Source organism: Aulonocara stuartgranti (genome assembly GCF_965226115.1).
Source record: "Aulonocara stuartgranti genome assembly, chromosome: 18".
Classification (NCBI taxonomy): Eukaryota; Metazoa; Chordata; class Actinopteri; order Cichliformes; family Cichlidae; genus Aulonocara; species Aulonocara stuartgranti.
Genome location: NC_138954.1, coordinates 28,072,345 through 28,096,173, shown reverse-complemented (window position 1 = coordinate 28,096,173; position 23,829 = coordinate 28,072,345). Strand labels below are relative to the sequence as shown.

At 40.8% G+C, this 23,829-nt stretch overlaps 4 protein-coding genes across 5 annotated transcripts; 2 read left to right on the top strand and 2 right to left on the bottom strand.

The window, feature by feature from the left end:
- Positions 1-2,772: 2,772 nt before the first annotated feature.
- Positions 2,773-12,296, bottom strand: LOC309694370 (UDP-glucuronosyltransferase-like; the record flags this gene model as incomplete). The annotated part of the gene is made up of 10 exons (XM_082514425.1): positions 12,268-12,296; positions 10,204-11,980; positions 5,203-5,266; positions 4,973-5,121; positions 4,639-4,766; positions 4,459-4,552; positions 4,199-4,324; positions 4,037-4,124; positions 3,724-3,943; positions 2,773-3,043 (listed from the first exon to the last, which is right to left on the bottom strand). The coding sequence occupies exons 2-10, from the start codon at positions 10,726-10,728 to the stop codon at positions 2,773-2,775; spliced, it is 1,665 nt and encodes a 554-aa protein (XP_082370551.1). The 5' UTR covers positions 10,729-11,980; positions 12,268-12,296.
- A 1,638-nt stretch (positions 12,297-13,934) lies between these two features.
- On the top strand, positions 13,935-16,144 carry LOC309694372 (peroxisomal trans-2-enoyl-CoA reductase-like). Of its 2 annotated transcripts, none has more exons than XM_082514428.1 (8): positions 13,935-14,127; positions 14,416-14,549; positions 14,626-14,791; positions 14,872-14,953; positions 15,066-15,162; positions 15,244-15,354; positions 15,576-15,687; positions 15,780-16,144. In XM_082514428.1, the coding sequence occupies exons 1-8, from the start codon at positions 14,016-14,018 to the stop codon at positions 15,860-15,862; spliced, it is 897 nt and encodes a 298-aa protein (XP_082370554.1). In that variant the 5' UTR covers positions 13,935-14,015; the 3' UTR covers positions 15,863-16,144. The 2 variants fall into 2 exon arrangements, with proteins under 2 accessions (XP_082370554.1, XP_082370555.1); XM_082514429.1 differs by lacking the exon at positions 13,935-14,127 and adding an exon at positions 14,134-14,283.
- Positions 16,145-16,877: 733 nt separating this feature from the next.
- Positions 16,878-18,671, top strand: ndufb3 (NADH:ubiquinone oxidoreductase subunit B3). The gene is made up of 3 exons (XM_082514430.1): positions 16,878-16,999; positions 18,190-18,318; positions 18,427-18,671. Exons 2-3 carry the CDS (start codon positions 18,191-18,193, stop codon positions 18,575-18,577), a joined length of 279 nt encoding a protein of 92 aa, XP_082370556.1. The 5' UTR covers positions 16,878-16,999; position 18,190; the 3' UTR covers positions 18,578-18,671.
- An 81-nt stretch (positions 18,672-18,752) lies between these two features.
- LOC309694369 (UDP-glucuronosyltransferase 1A1-like) lies at positions 18,753-23,804 on the bottom strand. Its single transcript, XM_082514424.1, has 9 exons — positions 23,125-23,804; positions 22,022-22,085; positions 21,792-21,940; positions 20,811-20,938; positions 20,631-20,724; positions 20,371-20,496; positions 20,209-20,296; positions 19,896-20,115; positions 18,753-19,085 (listed from the first exon to the last, which is right to left on the bottom strand). The coding sequence occupies exons 1-9, from the start codon at positions 23,647-23,649 to the stop codon at positions 18,815-18,817; spliced, it is 1,665 nt and encodes a 554-aa protein (XP_082370550.1). The 5' UTR covers positions 23,650-23,804; the 3' UTR covers positions 18,753-18,814.
- Positions 23,805-23,829: the final 25 nt, after the last annotated feature.

The window sequence follows — 23,829 nt, the reverse complement described above, 5'->3', positions numbered from 1 at the left end:
AAAAGTGAAGGACGACCACGAATCAAACTCACAATGTGCTTCCGGCTTCTCCTGTAAACTAACATCACTAAACTGCTAACCTGACACAACCAAGAACTGGGCTACTTCCACATGAGTTAAATCGAGGTACCTCCAACACGTTGAAGCGTATTTGTATTTTGTCTCTTGTACAGAGTGTATGTGCAGATGTTGATTCCTGCAGTGAGCGTAGAAATCATGAGAAGAATTTTTAGAGAAATTGTTCGTTGTGCTTGTTTTTGTGAAGGATCAAGGTTAGTATTTGCTCTTGGATCACACACACACACACACACAAATATGATGTGTTCTTGTTTTCTGTGTCAGGTTAAACCTGTCCAAGACTTCACACTGCTCCATCCTCCCTCCCCCGAAGCCCTCCAAAGTCAGCAGCATGTGTGCGAGCGACTTTTTTTGGGGGGGGGGGTCCGAAGCCATGATGCTGCCCCCACCAAGATGCCACCCTGGGCGGGTCGCACATATCAAAAAAACACTACTGGTCTCCAGGTAGTTAGCCAATCCACAGAGACAATTGCCTGGATCCACCAATGACAGAAAGGGACCTGCACACTCAGATTTGCATATGAGACAACATTATGACAGCAGTCGTAACAAAGTCCATGTGGGTGATACAGAGTATGTACAGCTTTCTAACACAACTGTACTGTAGTTTCCCAGTATATATTAGATTTAATATGGGGGGCTAAATTCAAGTGTTTGTCTCCAGACCACAGTGCATGACCTGAGCCTCGAGAGGGGGAGAACCTGCATGCTCTGAATGAACTGGTCGACCCAAAAAGCAAACTCTGATTCACTCATGGGACGCGCGAGAGATCCCCACAAAATACCCACGCCAAAAGGCACCGTGGACTCTGAGCCACAAACACTATCGAGCTACCGTAGTCAGGAGCCTCACGACTCATAGTAATCTCAAACGAACACTGCAGCGTCACTGAGAGTTAAAAACTGTCCAAATTCTTTCATTTTAATACAATGATCAGTGTTGCTGCTTTACCAGGTGTAACAATTAAGTTTAACATTCAGGCATCTATGAAAACAGAATTTATTAAATTTAACAGAGTTAGAAGTTAGCAGGAAACATGATATAACCAGTGTTGGTCAAGTTACTTGAAAAAAGTAATCAGTAACTAATTACTGATTACTTCCCCCAAAAAGTAATCCCATTGCTTTACTGATTACTTATTTTCAAAAGTAATTAATTACTTAGTTACTTAGTTACTTTTTAAAAACACGATTTACAACCTGAAGAGGTGATAAAGCGATAGATCTTTCAGCCCAATTCTACTTTTTCTACATAATCCATCATACAAAATGTAATCAAATGGAAAAATCTCTTTTTTTTAACTTGTTTTATCAGTTTTAATCTTTTAACTTTATGCATCAAGCAAAAATTTAATTATATGCAACATTCTGACTTGAATAAATTAGTTTAACATTTAAAGCTATTTTCTGCACATTCCAGCACATAAAATAAAATATTTTTTGTGTTTACACTCACTCTTTCAAATAGATGCAAGTAAAACACAGCAGAAAATAAAGTCAAAGACTCAGCGGTCCTGTTGCTCTATTTTCACCTGTAAAGCAGGACTGCGGTAGGCGGAGGTTTACCCTGGTGCAGGTGTGCCGCGGTCAGTTGAAGAATCCGCGAGTTTCTCTGTGAGTTTCCCATTACGTCGTTGCGCACTCGGTGCTTGCTCGGAAGTTTAGGGGGTTTTTTCGCTGTAAAAAGAAGTTTTCTTCCCACGCACAGCGGACACTAATGTTTTTGTCACTTTTTATGGAGTCAAACTCAAAGTAAGGTCAGTACTTCCACGCTTTAAGTGCTGCACGCTCATACTCTCTCCCACAATCGATATGTGAGCCATTGTTGATCTGCACACAGCTGTTGTCACTAACGGCGCACTCGCTTACGTCACTGTCGTGAGACATTCTCGCAAAAAATCACGGTTTTACTAACGCAGTAACGCAGCGTTACTACGGGAAAGTAACTGTAATCTAATTACTTTACTCGTTACTTGAAAAAAGTAATCAGATTACAGTAGTAATCTACAGTAGTAGATTACAGCAGTAACGCGTTACTGCCCATCTCTGGATATAACATGTTCTGACTGTGAGATTTCTGAAAAAATTCAAACGTACAGCTCTGCTATCACTTCCAATATAAATGAAGACAGGAAACTAAACAGCAGTTACTTTTGTAGGGTTACTGAAGTTGGACTAGCTGGTATATAATGGTGCTACGTGATCGCTAGCGACACAGCTATGTTAGCATAACATAAACACAGTGAAGCTGGAGGATGAATGTTAACTTTTTTTCACTCCATAAAAGTTAATGTGAGGCTGTAAACGGACCAAACTTCAGTCAGGAGAACAACTGAGATAATCCATCCACAATACGAGGTTATTCATTAATATACTGCAACAACATGGGAATACAGTGGCTGTGAGGGAATTCAACAATACAATGGTACAGAAGTGGAGGAAGCAAGAAGAATGAGTTGAGTAAAGTTTAACTTATCTGATTGCTTAATTGCACTACAAGTGTCCAGAGGTCCACTAATTGGTCGGTGATTTTAACCTGGCAGGTAATACAGTGATAATGTTAATTAATTACTTAAAGGTAGTTAATCGCTGTTTGTCCGAGGAAGTGAAAATAGCAAATGTCAGGGTTTTTGTGTTTGTGTTGCTCAGAGTTACAAAATATATCACAACAACCCCAGTAAAAAGAAACTGTATTTATTCCTGCTTCCTCTTCCGTCTTAGTTTACGGAAGCATAGCTTCATACATTTTGCTGTCAGCATTACAAAGACAAGCACCACAGTAGTTAGCAGCACTATTACATCCAGGCTGAAGTACTGGAACCAGTAGAGTTCATGGAGAGCCGATTTGAGATGCTTCGCCCCTTTATGCCGCATCACAAATTCTGTCCAATACACTGAAAGCTCAAGCGGGTCCGACGGCCGATCATTATGAAGATCTGACAGCTTCTTCACGTTCTCTTTATACCTGAAAACACAGATAAATGGGCAGGTTTTTTTAAAATGACAATGAGCTGAATTTAATCATATTTAAAGCTCTTGGAGAACAAATGGTACAGTGGTTCAGTGTTTGAAGGTTTGTTAGAGTTTTTTATTTTCTGCAATTAATGTGACCACCATCAAGTTTAACACGAGTCCTAATTAAAATTAGATAATGTTACGTGAACCCAGTTGAACAAATCAGGACCTTTTATTAACTCAAACAAAAAAGTCACTCATTGCATACCTGTGAGGGGGGAAGTAAAAGCCTGCAGCCTGATATTCAAAACACTCAGAAATACACTGAGGCACAAATAAAGGACATTTCTGAGGACATCAGTAAAAGAGTATCTGATGCTCAGGCTGGAAAAAGATTATGAGAGCCTCTCTACAAAGTCAGACTTTGTGTGTATATAGGAAACTCCCTAGGTGTGCTTGACTAGCAAAGAGTCACCATCATGGAAATGTAGCTAGAATGATGACCCATTGTGTACTCAGAGGGCTAGCTTCAGTCATTGTTCAAATGTACTGTTTATAAGGTTGGGAAAACCTGCAAGACTTGCTTGTTTGAAAAAAATGTTTTGTAGACCAAAGGAGAACATTTTGATTGAATGACAAGGATCATGTAGATCAAACGTCACATTGTGAGCCGTCTGCTGACTCCCTCACCTGCTGTCATTGATGACCTCCTTCAGCCCCTTCAGAAGAGTTTCTGTATTAATGTCTAAAATGTTCAACACGATTCCTACACCTCTGCTGGCCATCCTCGCAGCGTTGTCCGGCTGGTCCCCGTTCAGGGGCACCATCAGCATTGGAATGGCGTGACACAGTCCCTCAAACAGACCATGTGAGCCAGCGTGAGTGATGAATGCACGGGCTCCCGGGTGAGCTACGACACAAAACATGCAGAAATATCAGATATTTTGATATGTGACACATCAGCGTGCTTCACATTTCAGGATGTGCTGCTGCAGACACACACCTAGCAGGTCATTCTGTGGGACCCATTTCATCATCTTCACATTTTCCGGGACATTGTCAGGAACCTTTCCAGTGTATCTCCATATGACCTGTCATAGTTTTATTGTAGATTAAGATTAGCTGTATTTATTTATAACACAAGATAAGCTGTATGCTGATATACCTTCTGTGGAATCTGTCTGAAGGCCTCCAGAAAGACAGAGGTGATTTCCTCTGGCAGATCTGACACCATGGAGCCCAGAGTGAACACTACAAACCCGTGCTCTCCAGACACCCAGGAATCTAGATCCTGACAAAACACAAACTTACTTAAGTACTTTGCATTTATCACTCTTACCTGATTGGTCTTACAGTCCTACGGTAAGTGGTGTCAATCAGAATGTTCATAAATGCATTTAGAGTCTAAAACTCATAAAGTCTTACTGGGGGCAGAGGATGTTTCACATTGCAATTGATTCCACCAACCAGTACAATATTGGGCATGAGTGGGCGTTGGAAATCCAGCGTGAAGTCATTCCTGTTTAAATACAGCAACAGTTTTTTAGTTTTTTACACTCACGCAGGCAGCAAATGTCAACAATACACAGACGTTCCATGTGTTACCTGAGCAGCCAGATATCAGAGTCTGAAAGCACTTCAGCCACGCCCACGTTCTCTCCGAGGAAATCACGGGTTATTTGGTCAAAGTGCCAATACAGCAGTTTGCAAAACAGCGGCTCCACCAATGCCACCTGTGGGTCAGAGGCATTACAGGACAATAATACAGCACCAAAACTGAAGACAGAAAAACTAAGACGTACTGTAATACTAATAACACTGAAACCACAAACCAACAGTGTTTTGTTCGTGACCATACATTCTGGAAGATGATTAAAAATAACAGTCTTGGACAAGCTGTGATTTAAGGCTTGAATATGCTAACTTCCGCCTGGCTCACCAAAGTGTTGATAAATCTCTCCTTGAAGCTCATTTTATCCGTGTATCCAGTGAAAAAGCGAGGAACGTATGAGGGCGGAGATGGGCAGCCAGCAGACTTCATGTCCAAGTGACACGGTATTCCTCTCAGCAGATTGACAGTAGGGAGACCTGGAAGTGATTGAGTAATGATAGGTGAGAAAATGTGCAGGTGTACAAGCAAACAGATAACCTGAGTGCAGAGGAGCTCACCTAATTTCCGAGCTACTAATGAGCCCGTGGGAACCATGGGATCTGTCAAGACGGCATCAAAGTCCTATAAAGTGAAACAGGGAGAAGGTGGAAAAGCAGAGAGGAGTCAATCTTCCACTGTGTGTCAGCACTACACTGTCTTGCATACATGGTTCACACATGGAGGATTTTACAGATTGTAGGTAGAAAGGTATAAAGTGTCTAAACTGGATCCATCATGATCATTTGAATCTAGTGCAGCATTGCATGACTCACAGTTCAGTTTTGATCCATTATTAGACCTTTGTGCAGCCCCCAAGTTCATCATCAGTCCAGCAGAAGCGTTTTTAGCCCCCCCCCCCCTCCCCTACGTAAACTTTTCTTCTCATTGGCTGTGTTAGGATGCCTGGGTCGTTGACCCAGGGTTTTGAGTTTATTATATTATTTATCATTTCTAGTCTTTGGTTTCTTTGTTAGAGTTCTGTCTCATGGTTTATGTCTGTGTGTTCTCTAGTTGCTCTGTCTCCCCTGTCAGCTGTATCCCCTTGTCAAGTTTGCGTCTCTGTGTTATGTTTCCTGTTTTACTTTGAAAGTCCGTGTCTCATGTAAATGCATCTGGTTTTGCTTCCTTTGTCTCGTCAGGCCTGATGTGCCCCAGCTGTGTTTCCCTCCTGTTACCCATTCCCTGATTGCTCCCTCTGTGTATTTAAGTCCTGTGTTTCGCTGTGTCTGTGTCATGATCTACTCTTAGCTGTCCTCACCCATGCTGTGGTTTTTTGGTTTCCTACTTGTGTTAATGTTTGTACTTTGGAAGTTTGTTACTTTGAGTTCAGTAGTGATGGCCAAATGAAGCTTTCTGAAGCACCGAAGCTTCAAACACAGTCCTCTCTGGTGTCATCTGGTGGCCAAAAATATGAAGAGCAGCTTGAATCCACAAAATAAAACCAACTGCTTCATTAAGATTGCTCACTCTACAGAGTGGAATTCTGTCTGATATTGGGCCGCCGTTGTGTTGCTTTGAATGTGTATTTTTTGGTGGTTAAAAAATGTGGTTTATTTGTTTAATAAATAATTTTGACCAGTAAACTCTTCTTGTTTAAGCATGCACCATTGTGTGGTCTTTCTTTGCTTGTGACTTCTTGATGTTGGTAAATTCAATAATTGAAAAATACCACATTACATATAATATACATATGATAATGTACAACACATTATGGAGTAGGCTTCTGCTCTGAGGTCTTGCCTCCATGCACTTATGCAATTAACCGCTAGACGGGTACATTTATAAATAATATTATATTAGGGAAATTTTCCCAGACATATTTTTGACCTGGGGGCAGAATTGATTGTGAAATGGAAAGGAAAAATGCTTATGAAATTGCAAATTAAAAACATGATGCATTTAAAGTAACCCTTTTTCATTTTTATTTAAGAAGAGAATTTGTTCCATTGTGCGATGGCCGAACCTGTTCCTTTTATATTTAGATAATTCCTCCTGCCTTAAGGGAAATCCCTTCACATGGCACAGAAGAGGCTGGAGTGCAGAGAAACTGGTAGAGATGCAGTTATACAGTCTAACTGGGCCCCACAAACTATCAGATAAAGAGAATAAATAAATTCAATTGCTGCACATTTGGCAGACTAACCCTATATATTTTTACAACATTACATGTAAAGAGTCAAATAGAAGTTTTTCTAAAGTTATTTAATGATATTTATATTATAGAAGCAGATTTTTGACATTTTACCTTTTTCCCGTTTTCAGATATAATAAACACGCACAAAACAAAAGCAAACAGCCAGAACACAGAGCTGGAAAACCCACCCGATTGACAAAAATCAACTCAAAATTCTCCCACACAACAGAACCTCCTCTATTCCTCGCTGGCTCCAAATCTCTCAGTGGTTCGCTATCTGTCACCATCAAAACGCTCCACAAATCCCGCGAATGATTCATTTCCTTATAAACCATTGAATCAGATACCGAAGCAATTAGGCTCTAAATGAAGCTTCGAACGTCACTAATCACACTGAAAAAAAGGCCATGTTGGATTTACTTGATTCAATAGTGGACACTGGTTGCACACAAATGTTTTGCTTTGGCAGAAACTTAAACAACTGAGTTAAATCAACACAACTTTTTCATATTCAGTAAACCTGTGCATTTTGTGTTCATAAAACGCGATTGAAACATGTTCAGATGAAGTAAGTTGAGCTCTTGGAATATTTTAATCCTTCACAATTTTGTCATTTTATTTCAACACTATTCAATAACTTTTACCCCAATACTACTTGGTCACTTAAATACTACATGCTGTCTTCATATTACATAATGTTCAACAAAGTCTAGATCCTGGTTACCATAAAAATTGAATGGGTCTTCAACAACTATCATCCTTCTATCTTTATCCTGGTTGCAGGAGGGCTGGGAAATAACCCTGAAGTGATAGGTTACAAGGCAGGGTACACCCTGGACAGCTGACCAGTCTATCACATAGAAACAAACAACCATTTACACTTACATTCACAGGTAATTTAGAATCACCAGTTAACCCTAACTCTTTTTTTCCCCCTTCTTTTTCTTTTTGTTCTCTTTTTCCAGCTGATTTCAGTGAGTTGATTACAAGTGTATATCCATGCATAACTTTTTATATGTTATGCATCGTTCTCATTAGCTTGTCCTCTCTATTCCCAGTCATTGAGGTGGCATCGGGGGAGTACGGAGACCTGAACCCAGTGCTGTTTGACGCAGTCCAGGGCGGACTGTGCTCAGAGGAGGGCAAGAAGAACTCGAGGGACAAAACTGACTCCTCTTGTCCTCTTTAGTTAACCCTAACTCTAATAACTGCATGACTTTTAACTGCAGGAGGAAACCAGAATACCCAGAGAGAAACCTGCAAACTAGCCAGAATGTGGATTTGAACACAGGACCTTCTTACTGTGAAGCAACAGCACTAACCACCATGCCAACAATCTAGGAAATGTGATTTCCTGTATTTGATGCAGAATTTTTTTGTTTTTGTAATAATACACAATAAATAGCAATAGCATGCATGTGGTGTGTGTGTGTGTAGTTGTCTGCCTCTTATAACTCCAGTGATTTTCCTGCAGTTTGAAATCTTGTGCGATCTTGTGAATTTCATGAGTTCAGCAACTAACCACTCTTACTAGATTGTATCATGTCGTCTCAACAAGAACAAATTAAGTTTTTGAATTTCGTACAGATTCTTCATGATTTAATTACGTTCATAGAAACATGAAATTATTGTGTTCAAATTACAAGTTAGACTTTTTTAATGTAACAACCACCCAATTTACTTTTTTTGGTGTACTAAAAAAAGTAGAGGTGGCTGCTCGACTTGACTGAGATGGATGCCTTCCTGAAACCACGATCTAAAGAGCGCGAGTCTGAAACCCGTGCAGTGTCGCAGGATTTAACATTGATATATTTTTGACTTACTTCACTTGAACATGATATGAACAATTTAATCTAGCCTCTCTGCATATCATGTAGTTTCTACACTATGTAGTTACACTTAACTTTAAAGCACGAGGCAATTGTGTTAAATACACGCAAGATGCTTACGTAAATCCAAGAGCTGGCCAATCCCTTTTTTTCAGTGCACGTGACTCTGGCCAAACGAATCAAGCTTCAACACAGTGCATCTGAAGCAGTGTGTTGATTTTTTTGACACACGCACCGTAGCTTCAGCTTCAAGCGAGCCATCACTATTACTTTGAGTTCAGCATTAAAGCTGTTTTTTGAGTTCACGTCTGTCTCCGGAGTCTGCACTTTGGGTCCTTTTCCTGCCTGCACACAGCCGTTTCATAACAGGCTGTTGCTCACAACCAGAAGATTTGAACACCAGGTGTATGCTACGCCAGCCAGAGTTGCACATTTATCTTCTCTCACTGACTTCATTCAAAGTCAAGAGAAGAATAAACACTACCATAAATGGAGCATTCAGATGTCTACAGTTTACTTGCACATGTACTGACCTGAAATTTGAAGTTTAATATGAACATCCACCACTGTAACTGTTCACATACACTTATGGTAAAATGTAAGTGCACCCTTTTTCCTTTCTTTGGTTTCACATATTAGGACATAATAAACATCATCTGGTCCTTAAGCGTTTTTAAAGGTATTAAATAAACAATGACATGGTGTAATATGTTTTATAGTTCATGTGAAGTTGGAGTGATTTTAAGACCTGATGAAGACTATGTAGTTTTTATTGTCCTGATGTGTGAAACCGAAGTGTTGGGGCAGGCGGCGTGTCACGTGGTTCTTCTATTTTCCTCCTTTTAGGTGCTTCCAGCACTTCCGGGTTATCTGCTTGGTTATCCAGGGGCTTTGACTTTGGTTCCCCATCAGATTGTCTCCATCCACACGGTGGTAATTTGGTTTCCCTTGCTGTCTAAATAGCTTGGAAAGAAAGCAACGGGACTTCCTCAAATTTCTTAAAGACATTTCAACTCTCATTCAAGAGGCTTCTTCAGTTAAAGAACTGGAAACCTACCCCGACTTCCCTGGTTGTTCTTTTTCCATCGTCTCAACCTGCCCATAATTCCAGACTCCCATTTCTCTCCCAGTGCTGGAAATAAGGATTGAGCCACAATCCTGTGCATGATCAACTCCACAGGTGGGAAACCCATCTGCCTCACTTTGTAGATCTCCCACATCACGACTAAATTCTCCACAAACCTCAACGTTCTTCTGTTCAGTTAGTATTTTATCTTTTAATACTGTAATTTTACATAACTGATAAATGAGTCCTATATTTGATGTCATATTTTGCATGAGACAATTAATAATAATACAATTAATATTTAATGCAATATGCACAGTCAACCACTACTGTTACATTAATACAACAACATTTGCATTTGGACTACCATATTGAACAGCATCTCCATACCAACGAAAGACCCTCCATGTACAATTTGCAAAGCTGAAGCTGCAATGTTGGTTTTGCAGCTGATACCAAAGTTGTGTTCATCTTCTGTATTTGTACTCACCTGCTGGGACAAGTGTGATATGAGACTGGCATTGAAGAGCAACTTCTCTGCAGTGATGTGCAGAAAATCAGAAATGGCCTGGAACTGTGTGAACCGTTTCTTGATCTTCTCCATGAAAGGCTGTGAGGATTTTTTCATGATGTCTTTGTGTGTGGACATCACAGAGTCGATGTAAGCTTTGTCATAAGGTACAGGATAGGTCAAAGTGTCATAGTGTTTCCCCGGGCCCATACGTATGGTGGTCTCTGGCATCACCACCGTAACTCTGTGTCCACGGCGACCCATTTCCTGGGCAATGGCTTTAAGACCTATCCAATGACTCCCATCCATGGGCACCACGAGCAGTTTGCCTAAAAAAAGTGAAAAACTTGCAGGCTTGGTGTGAGGAAGTTCAGCCTCTTCTGTCTTCAGCTTGCTCTCAGGACTTGACTTTTCTGATGCAGATCCCTTCATATTATCCACAGCACCGCTTATTTCCATGACCATGTTAAGCAGCAAAAACACAAAGACTCCTGCTGTCCTCATAGTTCTTAGTCAGTGTACCAACGGCTGACTGAAATGAGCACAGAGAAAGTTTGGAGGGAATGGCAAAGGAAACACCCCCTTCTCTGAGCTTTAAGTTCTACAGCTGTGAACCAAGCTGCTCTACCTGCAGGCTCCTCTGAATAAGTTGTTTTAATTCCTCTGTGAATTAGCAGATTTGATTTGCGTGTGTCTCTGTTGGGAATCTGGGTGAGAGGAGCATGGGTGCAATAACCCTGCTAAAGCAATCTTTAGCCCTTTGAAACATAAATGCAGTTTCAAAGAGCAGCGTTATCGCAGTATTTCTCAACAGTAGTGTTTTTCCAAACCTCTCTGGAGCCACACTGAGGATCAACTATCTGCATCTTTTTAACACAGTTGCACTCAAGTCTTTGTAGTTGGTATCAGACAACCCACACATTTACACACTGAACATTCTAATCAAGACACATGTCAAGAAAAAGTAATATTAGCTTGGGAACCCCTCTCAGCATCATAATAGTTCACTCTATTTTAAACAAAAATGGTATGTCTTTTATCTCCTAGGAATATCTGGAAATATGGTTTTCCTGGTTTTATGAACAAGGATTTTTATTTTTAGTGAAGCAGTATTTACTTGTATGAAATTTAATGTAAAAACCTGCTGTGCAAAAAATTGGGTACACACCAAAATTAGTTGTTAAACCTTGGACTCTATAGAGAGATGTGTCCAATCATAAGAAAAGGTATTTAAGGTGGCACATGACAAGTTGTGCTTCTCTTTGACTCTCCTCTGAAGAGTGACAGCATGGGATCGTCAAAGCAACTCTCAAAAGATCTGAAAACAAAGATTGTTCAGGGGGAGGCTTGTATGCAAAAGCTCATTTAGATAAGCCAGATTCATTTAGGAAGAAAGAGCTTTGGACTGATGAAATAATAATTGAGTGTTTTGGTCATAACAAAAAGCACTTTGCGTAGTGGAAGGAAACACTGCATTCCAAGAAAAACACCTGATACCCACTGTCAAATGGAGGCTCCATCATTCTTTGGAGCTAGTTCAAGGACTGGGGCCCTTGTTGAAGTCCAGGGTCAGATGAAGTCAACCCAGTATCAACAAATTCTTCAGGATAATGTTCAAGCATCACTCACAGAGTTGAAGTTTGTGGTGTTGGACATTCCAACAAGACAGTGACCCAAAACACAGTTGGAAATCTACAAAGGCATCATGCAGAGGGAGAAATACAATGTTGTGGAATGGTCCTCACTGTCTTCTGACCTGAAATGTAATAGAAAATTGGTGGGATGATTTGAAGCAGGCTGTCAATACCTGGCTGACATCAGATTTAAATGAAGTGGAGATATTTTGTAAGGAAGAAATAAACATAATTCCATCCAGAAGAAAGGTTCCCGAATGCTTTCATATGACTGTATGTGGCACCAAATCACAAAAGCAGTTTACACTTTAAATTGTTAAATAAAGACTAGAATAACAGAGAAATTCCCAACAATCAGACAACCCCCTCTGAGCAAGCACGTGGCACGTGGTGGGAAGAAAAAACTCACTTTTAACGGGAAGAAACCTCTGGCAGATCCATGTTCAGGGAGGCGCAGCCATCTGCAGTGACTGATTGGAGGTGGTGGGGAGGGAGATGGGACAAAAGACACACTGTAGAAGAGAGAGAAAAAATTATAACTACTGTGCAGTGGTAAACACATAGTGAGTAAAAAAAAAGTCAATCGAAGACAAAACAAAAACACAGCAAATACAAACACACACAGAGCATGCATTGTAATGTATAATAACTCTGACAGTTTCTTTTAATAAAATGTAAAAAATCAAATACTGATCAAATACTGATCATTCAACAAATCATCAGTATTTGCCCTCTGACCATTTAATATTGGGAATCAATATTCTTTCAAATCTATTAAAATCACATCCAGAAGAGGGCGCTGCTGGTGCTACGCTCCCTCGGTTTTCCTCTGCGGGGCCCAGAAACTAGTGATGGGCAGATGAAGCTTCATGAAGCACTGAAGCTTTTCATCCAATTGGTTCACCCCAGCGCAAAGCTTCTTGAAGCTTCATTTGCTCTAGTAGGACACCTACTGGACGTAAAACTATTAGTTGGCATGAATTTGAAGAGTGTGGCCTTTTGCACACAGCCTGTAAATGTCAACAACAAAAGGAGTGTGTAAAACATGTATATTGTAGTGATGGCACTATACGGTGTATATTTATACTGGCAGTATGGAAAATGATTATTTGGAAATGCTTAAAATGGAAATGATCATTTACTGTGAGGTGAGGTGTGGTTGGGGTGTGGACAGTGGTTGTGCTTTTGTAACGTTGAGGTATGGACAGCTACACACTGAGGATTTGAGCCTCAGTCCTGCCCACATTTTATTCTGTAAAAACTAAATTTCCACTGCTTTTATGGCCTTTTTAGTGGGGAGAACATAGCTAGGATTTAATGATTTAACAAATCTTTTGAATCCTTTGTCCTCCACAATGCTAAATGGCTGGGAGTCCTCAACCACCATGCTAACCAGGTCTTCATCTATTTGAGATTGTTCTCCTGAGGAAAGACAATAAAGACAAAGCACAAATATAAATATCACACATGTCACTTATTGCATTGTATAATATTGTCATATCATTTAGTAACATTACAGCATGCTATATTATCATGACATTTGATGGCTCACCTGGTCCTGCTCCACAATCGCTGTTCCCCTTATTCACACGCAAAGCTCTGTAGTGCCTAAACATGGATGAGGTGTTGTTGTTATATCCCAGCTTCCTGGCACATAGCAAACACTTCACCTTGTACAAGAGTACAGACAGCTTAACATAAGTTTTATTGCACCATCAGTATTATGAAAATACATCTTCTGTAGAAATTTACATACCTTGTTGGGAGGAATAAGATCAAAATGTTCCCACACAGGGGAGGACATCCTCCTCTTCTTAGCTGGCTCCATTCTCTCCTGACTTTCTCTCCTCACTCTCATAAACCTCCAAACTGTCTCCAGACTCTCACTAACCGCAACTCTCCATCAAACACCCACATTTTTGAATGAAGTCTGAGGGGTTTATATCGCTGTCATAGCTCGCGGCAAAGTTCGAACCACTTCATGAACCAGTCACGTGGTACAGCCGGGCAGCGAGGCTTCGGACGTCATCATTTTCAGCTCCTCCCATAAATGAAGCAAGCCTCGATACGCGCATCGCGGAAACGCCCCCTAAATTACTCGACACAAGCTTTGCACAAGCCTCGATACAGAACGTCACATCACTACCAGAAACAAGCATGGCGGCTTCCAGTGTTTTCCGACCGGGCTTGTTCAACCACAAAGTTGCAATAGTGACGGGTGGAGGCACCGGGATCGGTAAAGCTATCTCTGCGGAGCTGCTGGAGCTGGGTGAGTGAGTTCTAATAGTTGTTGTAGCGCAAAGAGTCTGAAGTGAGGAGCAGCTGAGTGACAGCAAGTGAACTTCGACACAGATACAAACAAGTCTGTAAGAGTCGCACCAGTCCCTCGGTCAAGTGCGCGCAGGGACACTGTGAAAGTGTGGCTGTGAGTGTTCGCTAACAGCTGGAAACACCAAACATCTGGTGGCTGTCAGTGTTGTTTCACAGTAAATTGACTCGAAGCTTTATTTCGGAAAGTGCTGTAATTGTTTTTCGTGGCTCACTTGTTGGTCTTCAGGCTGCAGTGTGGTGATCTCCAGCAGAAAGGCAGACAGGCTGGAGGCAGCAGCTCGGGAGATGAGACAGAAAATCCCTCCCTCCAGTCCTGCAAGTGTCACTGCTGTGCCCTGTAACATCCGCAGCGAGGAGGAGGTGAGCAGCTCTGCATCTGCTGCTCGTTTCAGTGCGTAAGTGGCTGATTTTCTTTTTGTCTTTCTGTCATTTGAAGGTGAAGGCTCTTGTGTCATCAGTACTGAAGCGATATGGCCGTATAGACTTTCTGGTGAACAACGGAGGAGGTCAGTTCAGCAGCCCTGCAGAAGACATGTCCTCTAAGGGCTGGAAGGCTGTGGTAGACACCAACCTGACAGGAACCTTCCACTGCTGCAAGGAGGGTGAGCCGGGCACAGATAACACAGGCTTTGGTGTTTGTGGTTTGGTCTCTCAGCGTGACCGTTGTTGTTCTCCCCTCCAGTCTACACAGCATGGATGAAGGAGCACGGAGGCGCCATCGTCAGCATCATCGCCAACATGTGGAACGGCTTTCCGGGCATGGCGTAAGAACAGTTTCCCTCATTATTCACACACGAATGTGCAACGTCACATAGTTGTTGTTGTTTTTTTTTTTTAAATTGCCTGCTGCGTGGTGTGTCTCCTCCTCCTCGACAGCCACACAGGAGCAGCGAGGGCAGCGGTGGATAACTTAACTAAGAGCCTCGCCATCGAGTGGGCAGCCTCGGGGGTCCGAATCAACGCTGTTGCACCTGTGCGTACAGCTCAGCACATAATCAGTTTTGTTTCAGTTTTTCAAGATGCGCATGATTTTCATCTCTCTGTTTGGCTGCAGGGTACAATCTTTTCCAAAACAGCGATGGAGAACTATAAAGAGTACGGACCACATCTTTTCAAGATGTCCGTTCCATTCACTCCTGCGAAGAGGCTGGCAGTGCCCGAAGAGGTTTGCAACCCAGTTCCCAGCTTTGTTAGAGGAAAAAAGAGTCTCCTGAAAATTCCCCTTGGTGTTGTTAAAAAAAAATGAAGCCAGACCACAAAGGTCTCACAGTGCTCCATAAACAGTATTAGAGGATATAAAGAAGTAGTTGTGAAGCCATACAATAGAAGGAGAAAGGTTAAATCACAGCTGTAATCACCAATTTTTGAATTGCCGTCTTTGCCCAGGTCTCATCTGCAGTGTGTTTCCTGCTCTCTCCTGCTGCTTCCTACATTTCTGGAGCCACGTTGAAGGTCGATGCGGGACAAAGTTTGTATAAGTCCATGTGGGAGATACAGAGTATGTATAGCTCTCTAACACAACTGCACTGTAGTCTTCCCAGTATATATTAGATTTAGTACGAGGAGCTAAATTCTTGTGTTTGTCTCCAGACCACAGTGCATGGCCTGAAGCTCCAGAGGGGGAGAACCTGGATGCTCTGAATGAACTGGTCGACCCAAAAAGCAAACTCTGATTTACTCATGGGACCCGCGAGAGCACAAAATCCCTAAGCCAAAAGGCATCGTGGACTCTGAGCCACAAACACTGTTAAGCACACCGTGCTGGCCTGGTTAGAAAGTCTGTATTTGTAGTGTGTGACTGATTGTTAAGAATTTGCACGTAATTGTATGTAATTAATAGTACGAGAAGTGTCCAGAAGTAAAGATTTGTAACATGCAACTTTTGAAATGTACATATCATTTTTCTCTCCAATTCTGTCAACAAGTCTGTGAGTAAAATTTAATAAAACTGTAAAACAGAACAATATAATTTTCTTTTTTGATTTAACATCTCTGTCTGTTTTGAACTCATTATCTCATAAAAAAGTCTAAAAAGATGTCTGATCATATATTGAACGTATGGAATGAAAAATATTTTATGCCATATTTAGGAAAATTCTTTTGTTACAGCAGTTGACAGGAATATGAAATCGCCACTACTATTAGTATTACTACTAATAATGATAATATATGGAAATTGATTTTCTGCCTGGTAGATATTTTGTATTATAGAAGGTATAGAAGGCATGTAGTATGTCAAACGTTTCCTGCATCTGCTCTTGATTAATTGTGTTAAATGCACTTGAGAAACCAAAGAATGTGATCCTCGCTATATAGATAGAGGTAAGATCTCGACAGCATGTATATGATTACAAACGGCTCTCACAGTTTTGGCCTGTGTGCAAACAGCAGAGTGTACAGACATTTTTTCTCCTGTGGTCTCAGACCATCTAATCATTTGCAAATGAAATGTCTATCTTGCAGCTGGCTGCCAGGAATACAAAAAGAAATTCAGACGATAGTAATTGTTTCAGCATGGTAACACCGCATGTTAATAATAAGTGTCATTAAGTGTAAATATATTTAGATTGTGGATTTATGTAGTTGTTCTGTGTTTGATGTTGAAAATTAATCATATGTTTATAATTAAATAACGTTATTTTGTTGATCACGGGCACCAAACAAAAAAACAAAACAAAACAGCGTGACTTTAAAAGTGAAAAAAAAGCGTTATGGAGTTTTGTCCCTAATGCCGTGCCATAATTTGCCGTATTCCTGCATCAACTGTCGTAACAATTATCCCAGCAGCAGAGGTCACAACAATTGTTCAGGTACCGAATTTATTCCTCTTTAAAATCTTCGGTGTTTCTGTATTACAGTCGTTTGTGTTTCTTTCTCACACCAGGCGACAGGAAAGCAATATTTTCACCAGGGAAGAGGCGTTTGAAAATGTTAGAAGAATTGCAAACAGAAATGCATTGCTAACGTAATGCTAGCCTCCTTGTATGTGTGAAGTTGACGTTTAATTGACATATTATCCTCTAATAGGTCGGTGGGTTTAACCAGACAGGCTACACAGTAATAATGTTGGCTATTTAAAGAGAGTTAATCGCTGATAACTTTGTTCGAGGAAGTGTAAATAGCGAGGTTAACATTTTTGTGTTTGTGTCGTTTAGCCTAGCAGCAAATATGGCTTGTGGGACTGAATAAATACACGGCACTTAAACACATCTTTAATAATTCGGAATTTACTCGATAGTCGTTACAGTCACTAGATTTTATCCTGATGATTCTCGCGCTTTTGTTCCCTTTGTTAAATAAGTCGATAGTGCATAATAATTTTAGTGTGCAATGTAAATAAAGCTTAAATTTTATGACTAACTTTTTATCTACAGCTAAGCACCCTAAAGGGGATGATAGACAGATAACGGATATTTTATTGATCCCACAGGGGACATGTTTGTGTTACAGCAGCAGGTTATATAATAAACATAGTAAAGTCTACAATAAATAAACAGCATAGGGAAAGTAACACTGCCACAGGCACACAGTGAGCCTTATAGTATGAGATTTTATGTAAAGTTTTATATATACAACAGTGATTAAAAAACCAATAATAAAAAAGTTAGGTTAAGTGGATTTTTATTCCTGACAGGCGTGTTTACCTGTCACAGACAGAAAGAGTTACTGTACAGTTTCACAGAGAATGACAGGACTCATTTCCTTAAGCTTATTTGTGGCTTTCATGTAATCATCCTTTGAATACATTAACCATTTGCATGATTACACCCAGATACCAGAAATAAGTTGCAGATTTGGTCACAATGAACTTTGTCCTGTTGTTTTAAAATAAAAGTTCCTCTGTTTGAACATGTTTGTATTAAGTAAGCTGCTGCCATTTGCTGAACCTACTGAAAGTGAGCGTGTTTCATTAAGTAAAACACAGATGACACAAGAAGCAAATCAAAGTCTGCCAGTAAGGTGAAGGTTAAAAAAATGGCCTGTTTGCTTATGTTTCCAGTATGGGAGGTGACCACGGCCACAGCAAGCTCTCCATGCCAGATTGGCGACAGTGGAAGACACAGGGAACGCCGCTGGAGTTCACACAGCAGAGGCTGGCTGCACGGGGTCTGAAGGACCCATGGGCACGGTCAGTATTTTTGCCCATGTATGATATATTTCTGACATCTCCTTATATTCTGTGTGATCTGACACTGCTGCCCGTCTTTCTTTCCTGTCACTTTCCCTTTCTCTGCAGCAACGAGGCGTGGAGGTATTCAGGCGGCTTCGCTCGTGCTGTGACTCTGTCAGAAGTTCTGCTGAGAGGATTCAAGTGGGGCTTTGCTGCCTTTACTGTAGCTCTGGCTATAGAGTACACCATGTTCCCTCCAAAGAAGGGTGGCCACTAATGCTCATCATTGCCCCTCAACCCCAGATTATATGTAATGGAATCTAATTATATTCTGTGTTTTCTCTAGATTAAATATCTTTGTGATCACACAAGGCTTCTTAAGTGTATTCAATTAGAATGTAATCAACATTTTGCATTAAGGTTTTATTGATACTGATGTTTTATCAAAACATCCTTTAAACCGTGATGAGAATACAATTACAACATCACAGTACTTCCAGTAAAAAAACTGTCCTTACTCCTGCTTCCACTTTCGTCTCACTTTACGGAAGCATAGCTTCATGCATTTTGCTGTCAGCATTACAAAGACAAGCACCACAGTAGTTAGCAGCACTATTACATCCAGGCTGAAGTACTGGAACCAGTAGAGTTCATGGAGAGTCGATTTGAGATGCTTCGCCCCTTTATGCCGCATCACAAATTCTGTCCAATACACTGAAAGCTCAAGCGGGTCCGACGGCCGATCATTATGAAGATCTGACAGCTTCTTCACGTTCTCTTTGTACCTGAAAACACAGATAAATGGGCAGGTTTTTTTTAAAATGACAGAGAGCTGAGTTAGATCATATGTAAAGTTCTTTCAAGAACAGATGGTACAGTGAAGGTTTGTTAGAGTTTTTTATTTTTTGCAATTAATGTGACCACCATCAGGTTTATCTAATTTTAGGACTTGTGTTAATGTGATGTGGACCCAATTGAACAAATGATGACCTTTTATTTACTTAAGAAAAAGTCACTCAATGCATACCTGTGAGGGGGAAAGTAAAAGCCTATACCCTGTTTTAGTTTAAAGCACAGGGATCTGTCCAAGTCTGATATTCAAAACACTCAGAAATACACTGAGGCACAAATAAAGGACATTTCTGAGGACATCAGTAAAAGAGTTTCTGATGCTGAGGCTGGAAAAAATGATAAAAGTCAGGCTGTGCTAATACAGGAAATTCAGGTCCAGTGTTACACTCTTTGGTGTGCATGACCACCAAGGAGTCACCCTCATGTAGCTGCAATCATCACTACACAGAATAGTCATTTGTGAAATGAGAGGGCAAGTACGTTGGGTTAAGGTCAGAAAGTCTCACTGAGTCTAAAAACCACATGATACACAGGCACCTGGAAAAGTTTTGCATTCAGTTATCTTCAGATGTTTGTGGTGTGCACGGTGGTCCTGCAAATAGAAACCCCTCATGTTCCATAAAGAACCCCCATGACTGTCACCTGCTTGCTAAAGATGTGCTTGTTTGAAAAAAAAAAAAAACATTTTGTAGACCAAAATGGAAAGTTTTGGTTGAATGTGAGCCGTCTGCTGACTCCCTCACCTGCTGTCATTGATGACCTCCTTCAGTCCCTTCAGAAGAGTTTCTGTATTAATGTCTAAAATGTTCAACACGATTCCTACACCTCTGCTGGCCATCCTCGCAGCGTTGTCCGGCTGATCCCCGTTCAGGGGCACCATCAGCATGGGAACGGCGTGACACAGTCCCTCAAACAGACCATGTGAGCCAGCGTGAGTGATGAATGCACGGGCTCCCGGGTGAGCTACGACACAAAACATGCAGAAATATCAGATGTTATGAGATGTGACACATCAGCGTGCTTCACATTTCAGGATGTGCTGCTGCAGACACACACCTAGCAGGTCATTCTGTGGGACCCATTTCATCATCTTCACATTTTCCGGGACATTGTCAGTAACCTTTCCAGTGTATCTCCATATGACCTGTCATAGTTTTATTGTAGATTAAGATTAGCTGTATTTATTTATAACACAAGATAAGCTGTATGCTGATATACCTTCTGTGGAATCTGTCTGAAGGCCTCCAGAAAGACAGAGGTGATTTCCTCTGGCAGATCTGACACCATGGAGCCCAGAGTGAACACTACAAACCCGTGCTCTCCAGACACCCAGGAATCTAGATCCTGACAAAACACAAACTTACTTAAGTACTTTGCATTTATCACTCTTACCTGATTGGTCTTACAGTCCTACGGTAAGTGGTGTCAATCAGAATGTTCATAAATGCATTTAGAGTCTAAAACTCATAAAGTCTTACTGGGGGCAGAGGATGTTTCACATTGCAATTGATTCCACCAACCAGTACAATATTGGGCATGAGTGGGCGTGGGAAATCCAGCGTGAAGTCATTCCTGTTTAAATACAGCAACAGTTTTTTAGTTTTTTACACTCACGCAGGCAGCAAATGTCAACAATACACAGACGTTCCATGTGTTACCTGAGCAGCCAGATATCAGAGTCTGAAAGCACTTCAGCCACGCCCACGTTCTCTCCAAGGAAGTCACGGGTTATTTGGTCAAAGCGCCAATACAGCAGTTTGCAAAACAGCGGCTCCACCAATGCCACCTGTGGGTCAGAGGCATTACAGGACAATAATACAGCACCAAAACTGAAGACAGAAAAACTAAGACGTACTGTAATAGTAATAACACTGACATACTAGTTTGTCCCAAATGAACCTCATTGTAAGCAGAGATTGACGGTAACGCGTTACTGTAATCCGATGACTTTTTTCAAGTAACGAGTAAATTAAAGCAGTACGATTGCAAAAAAAGCAAGTAGATTACTTTTACTTTTACGCTGTGTTACCACGTTACTAAAACTTTACATGCTGGAATATGCAGAAAATAGGTTTAAAAGTTAAACACATTTCTTCAAGTCAAACACTCTTGCATATAATTTAATTTTTTTAAAATTAAAATGAATAAAACAAGTTTTAAAAGAGACTTTTTCATTTGATTCGATTTTATAAAATGAAATATTCAGAAAAAAATCAAACGGGGCTGATAGGCTTATTGTTTTATAATGTATTGTTGTGTATCGTGTTTTTAAAAGTAACTAAAAGTACTACTAAAGTAACTCATTACTTTTGAAAATAACAAATCAGTAAAGTAATGGGATTACCTTCATGGAGAAGTGATCAGTAATTAGTAACTAATTATTATTTGCAAGTAACTTGACCGACACTAATTGTAAGGAATAAATAATACTCTCATGACCACAAATGAGGTGAGTATAAAGTATGAAGAGTAATTTAGGAAAGATCATTTGAAGGTAAGCACATATTTCCTGAGCAATATGGTCACAAACGAACAGTGTTTTGTTCGTGACCATACATTGTCTGAAAGAAGATTGCAAATAACATTCCTGGAAAAGCTGTGCTTTAAGGCTTGAATATGCTAACTTCCGCCTGGCTCACCAAAGTGTTGATAAATCTCTCTTTGAAGCTCATTTTATCCGTGTATCCAGTGAAATAGCGAGGAACGTATGAGGGCGGAGATGGGCAGCCAGCAGACTTCATGTCCAAGTGACACGGTATTCCTCTCAGCAGATTGACAGTAGGGAGACCTGGAAGTGATTGAGTAATGATAGGTGAGAAAATGTGCAGGTGTACAAGCAAACAGATAACCTGAGTGCAGAGGAGCTCACCTAATTTCCGAGCTACTAATGAGCCCATGGGAAGCATGGGATCTGTCAAGACGGCATCAAAGTCCTATAACGTGAAACAGGAAGAAGGTGGAAAAGCAGAGAGGAGTCAATCTTCCACTGTGTGTCAGCACTACACTGTCTTGCATACATGGTTCACACATGGAGGATTTTACAGATTGTAGGTAGAAAGGTATAAAGTGGCTAAACTGGACCTATGATGCTCATTTGAAAGTAGGACAGCATTGCATGATTCACAGTTCAGTTTTTATCCTTTATTGGACCTTTGTGCAGCCCCCGAGTTCATCATCAGTCTAGCCGAAGCTTTTTTTTTATAGCCCCTCCCCCTTTAAGTAAACTTTTTTCCCTCATTGGCTGTTGCTCATAACCAGAAGATTTGAACACCAGGTGCATGCTACGCCAGCCAGTGTTGTACATTTATGTTTGGCATATCTTCTCTCACTGACTTCATCCAAAGTCAAGAGAAGAAAAAGCACTTGCAGAAACAGAGCATTTAGATGTCTACAGTTTACTTGCACATGTACTGACCTGAGCTTTTAAGTTTAATATGAGCATCCACCACTGTTCACATACAGATATGGTAAAAAGAAAGTTCACCTGTTTTCCTGTCTTTGGTTTTACATATTAGGACATAATAAACATCATCTGGTCCTTAAGAGGTTTTAAATAAAGGTCATGGTGTAATATGTTTTACAGTTCATGTGAAGTTGTAGTGGCCCGATTTTGAGACCTGATAAAGCCTATATAGCTTTTAATGTCCTGATGTGTAAAACCTTAGTGTCAGGGTGGGCTGCGTGGCGTGGGTTTTTTATTTTATTTTATTTTATTTTTTTCCATGGGTCTATTAATAATAATATACAATTAAAATTTTAGGAACTATACACAGTCAACCACTACAGTTACATTAATAGATGTACAACATGATGAGAATTTGGACTGCCAACTTGTAGAAGAGAACCTCCATCCCAACACTCTTACACAGTATAAGCAAAAGACCCTCCATGTACAATTTGCAAAGCTTGAGCTCCAATGTTGGTTTTGCAGCTGATACCAAAGTTGTGTTCATCTTCTGTATTTGTACTCACCTGCTGGGACAAGTGTGATATGAGACTGGCATTGAAGAGCAGCTTCTCTGCAGTGATGTGCAGAAAATCAGAAATGGCCTGGAACTGTCTGAACCGTTTCTTGATCTTCTCCATGAAAGGCTGTGAGGATTTTTTCATGATGTCTTTGTGTGTGGACATCACAGAGTCGATGTAAGCCTTGTCATAAGGTACAGGATAGGTCAAAGTGTCATAGTGTTTCCCCGGGCCCATTCGTATGGTGGTCTCTGGCATCACCACCGTAACTCTGTGTCCACGGCGACCCATTTCCTGGGCAATGGCTTTAAGACCTATCCAATGACTCCCATCCATGGGCACCACGAGCAGTTTGCCTAAAAACTGTGAAAAACTTGCAGGCTTGGTGTGAGGAAGTTCAGCCTCTTCTGTCTTCAGCTTGTTTTTGGGACTGGACTTTTCTGAACTAGATCCCTTTGTATTATCCACAGCACCAGTTATTTCCATGACCACGTTAAGCAGCAAAAACACAAAGACTCCTGCTGTCCTCATTGTTCTCTCGTCAGTGTACCAACCGCTAATTGAATTGAGCACAGAGAAAGTTTTGGGGGAATGACAAAGGAAACACCCCCTTCCCTGAGCTGTAAACCAGGCTCTTCTCTTTGCAGGCTCCTCTGAATACGTTGTTTAAATTCCTCAGAGAATTAGCAGATTGGATTTGTGTGTGTTCAA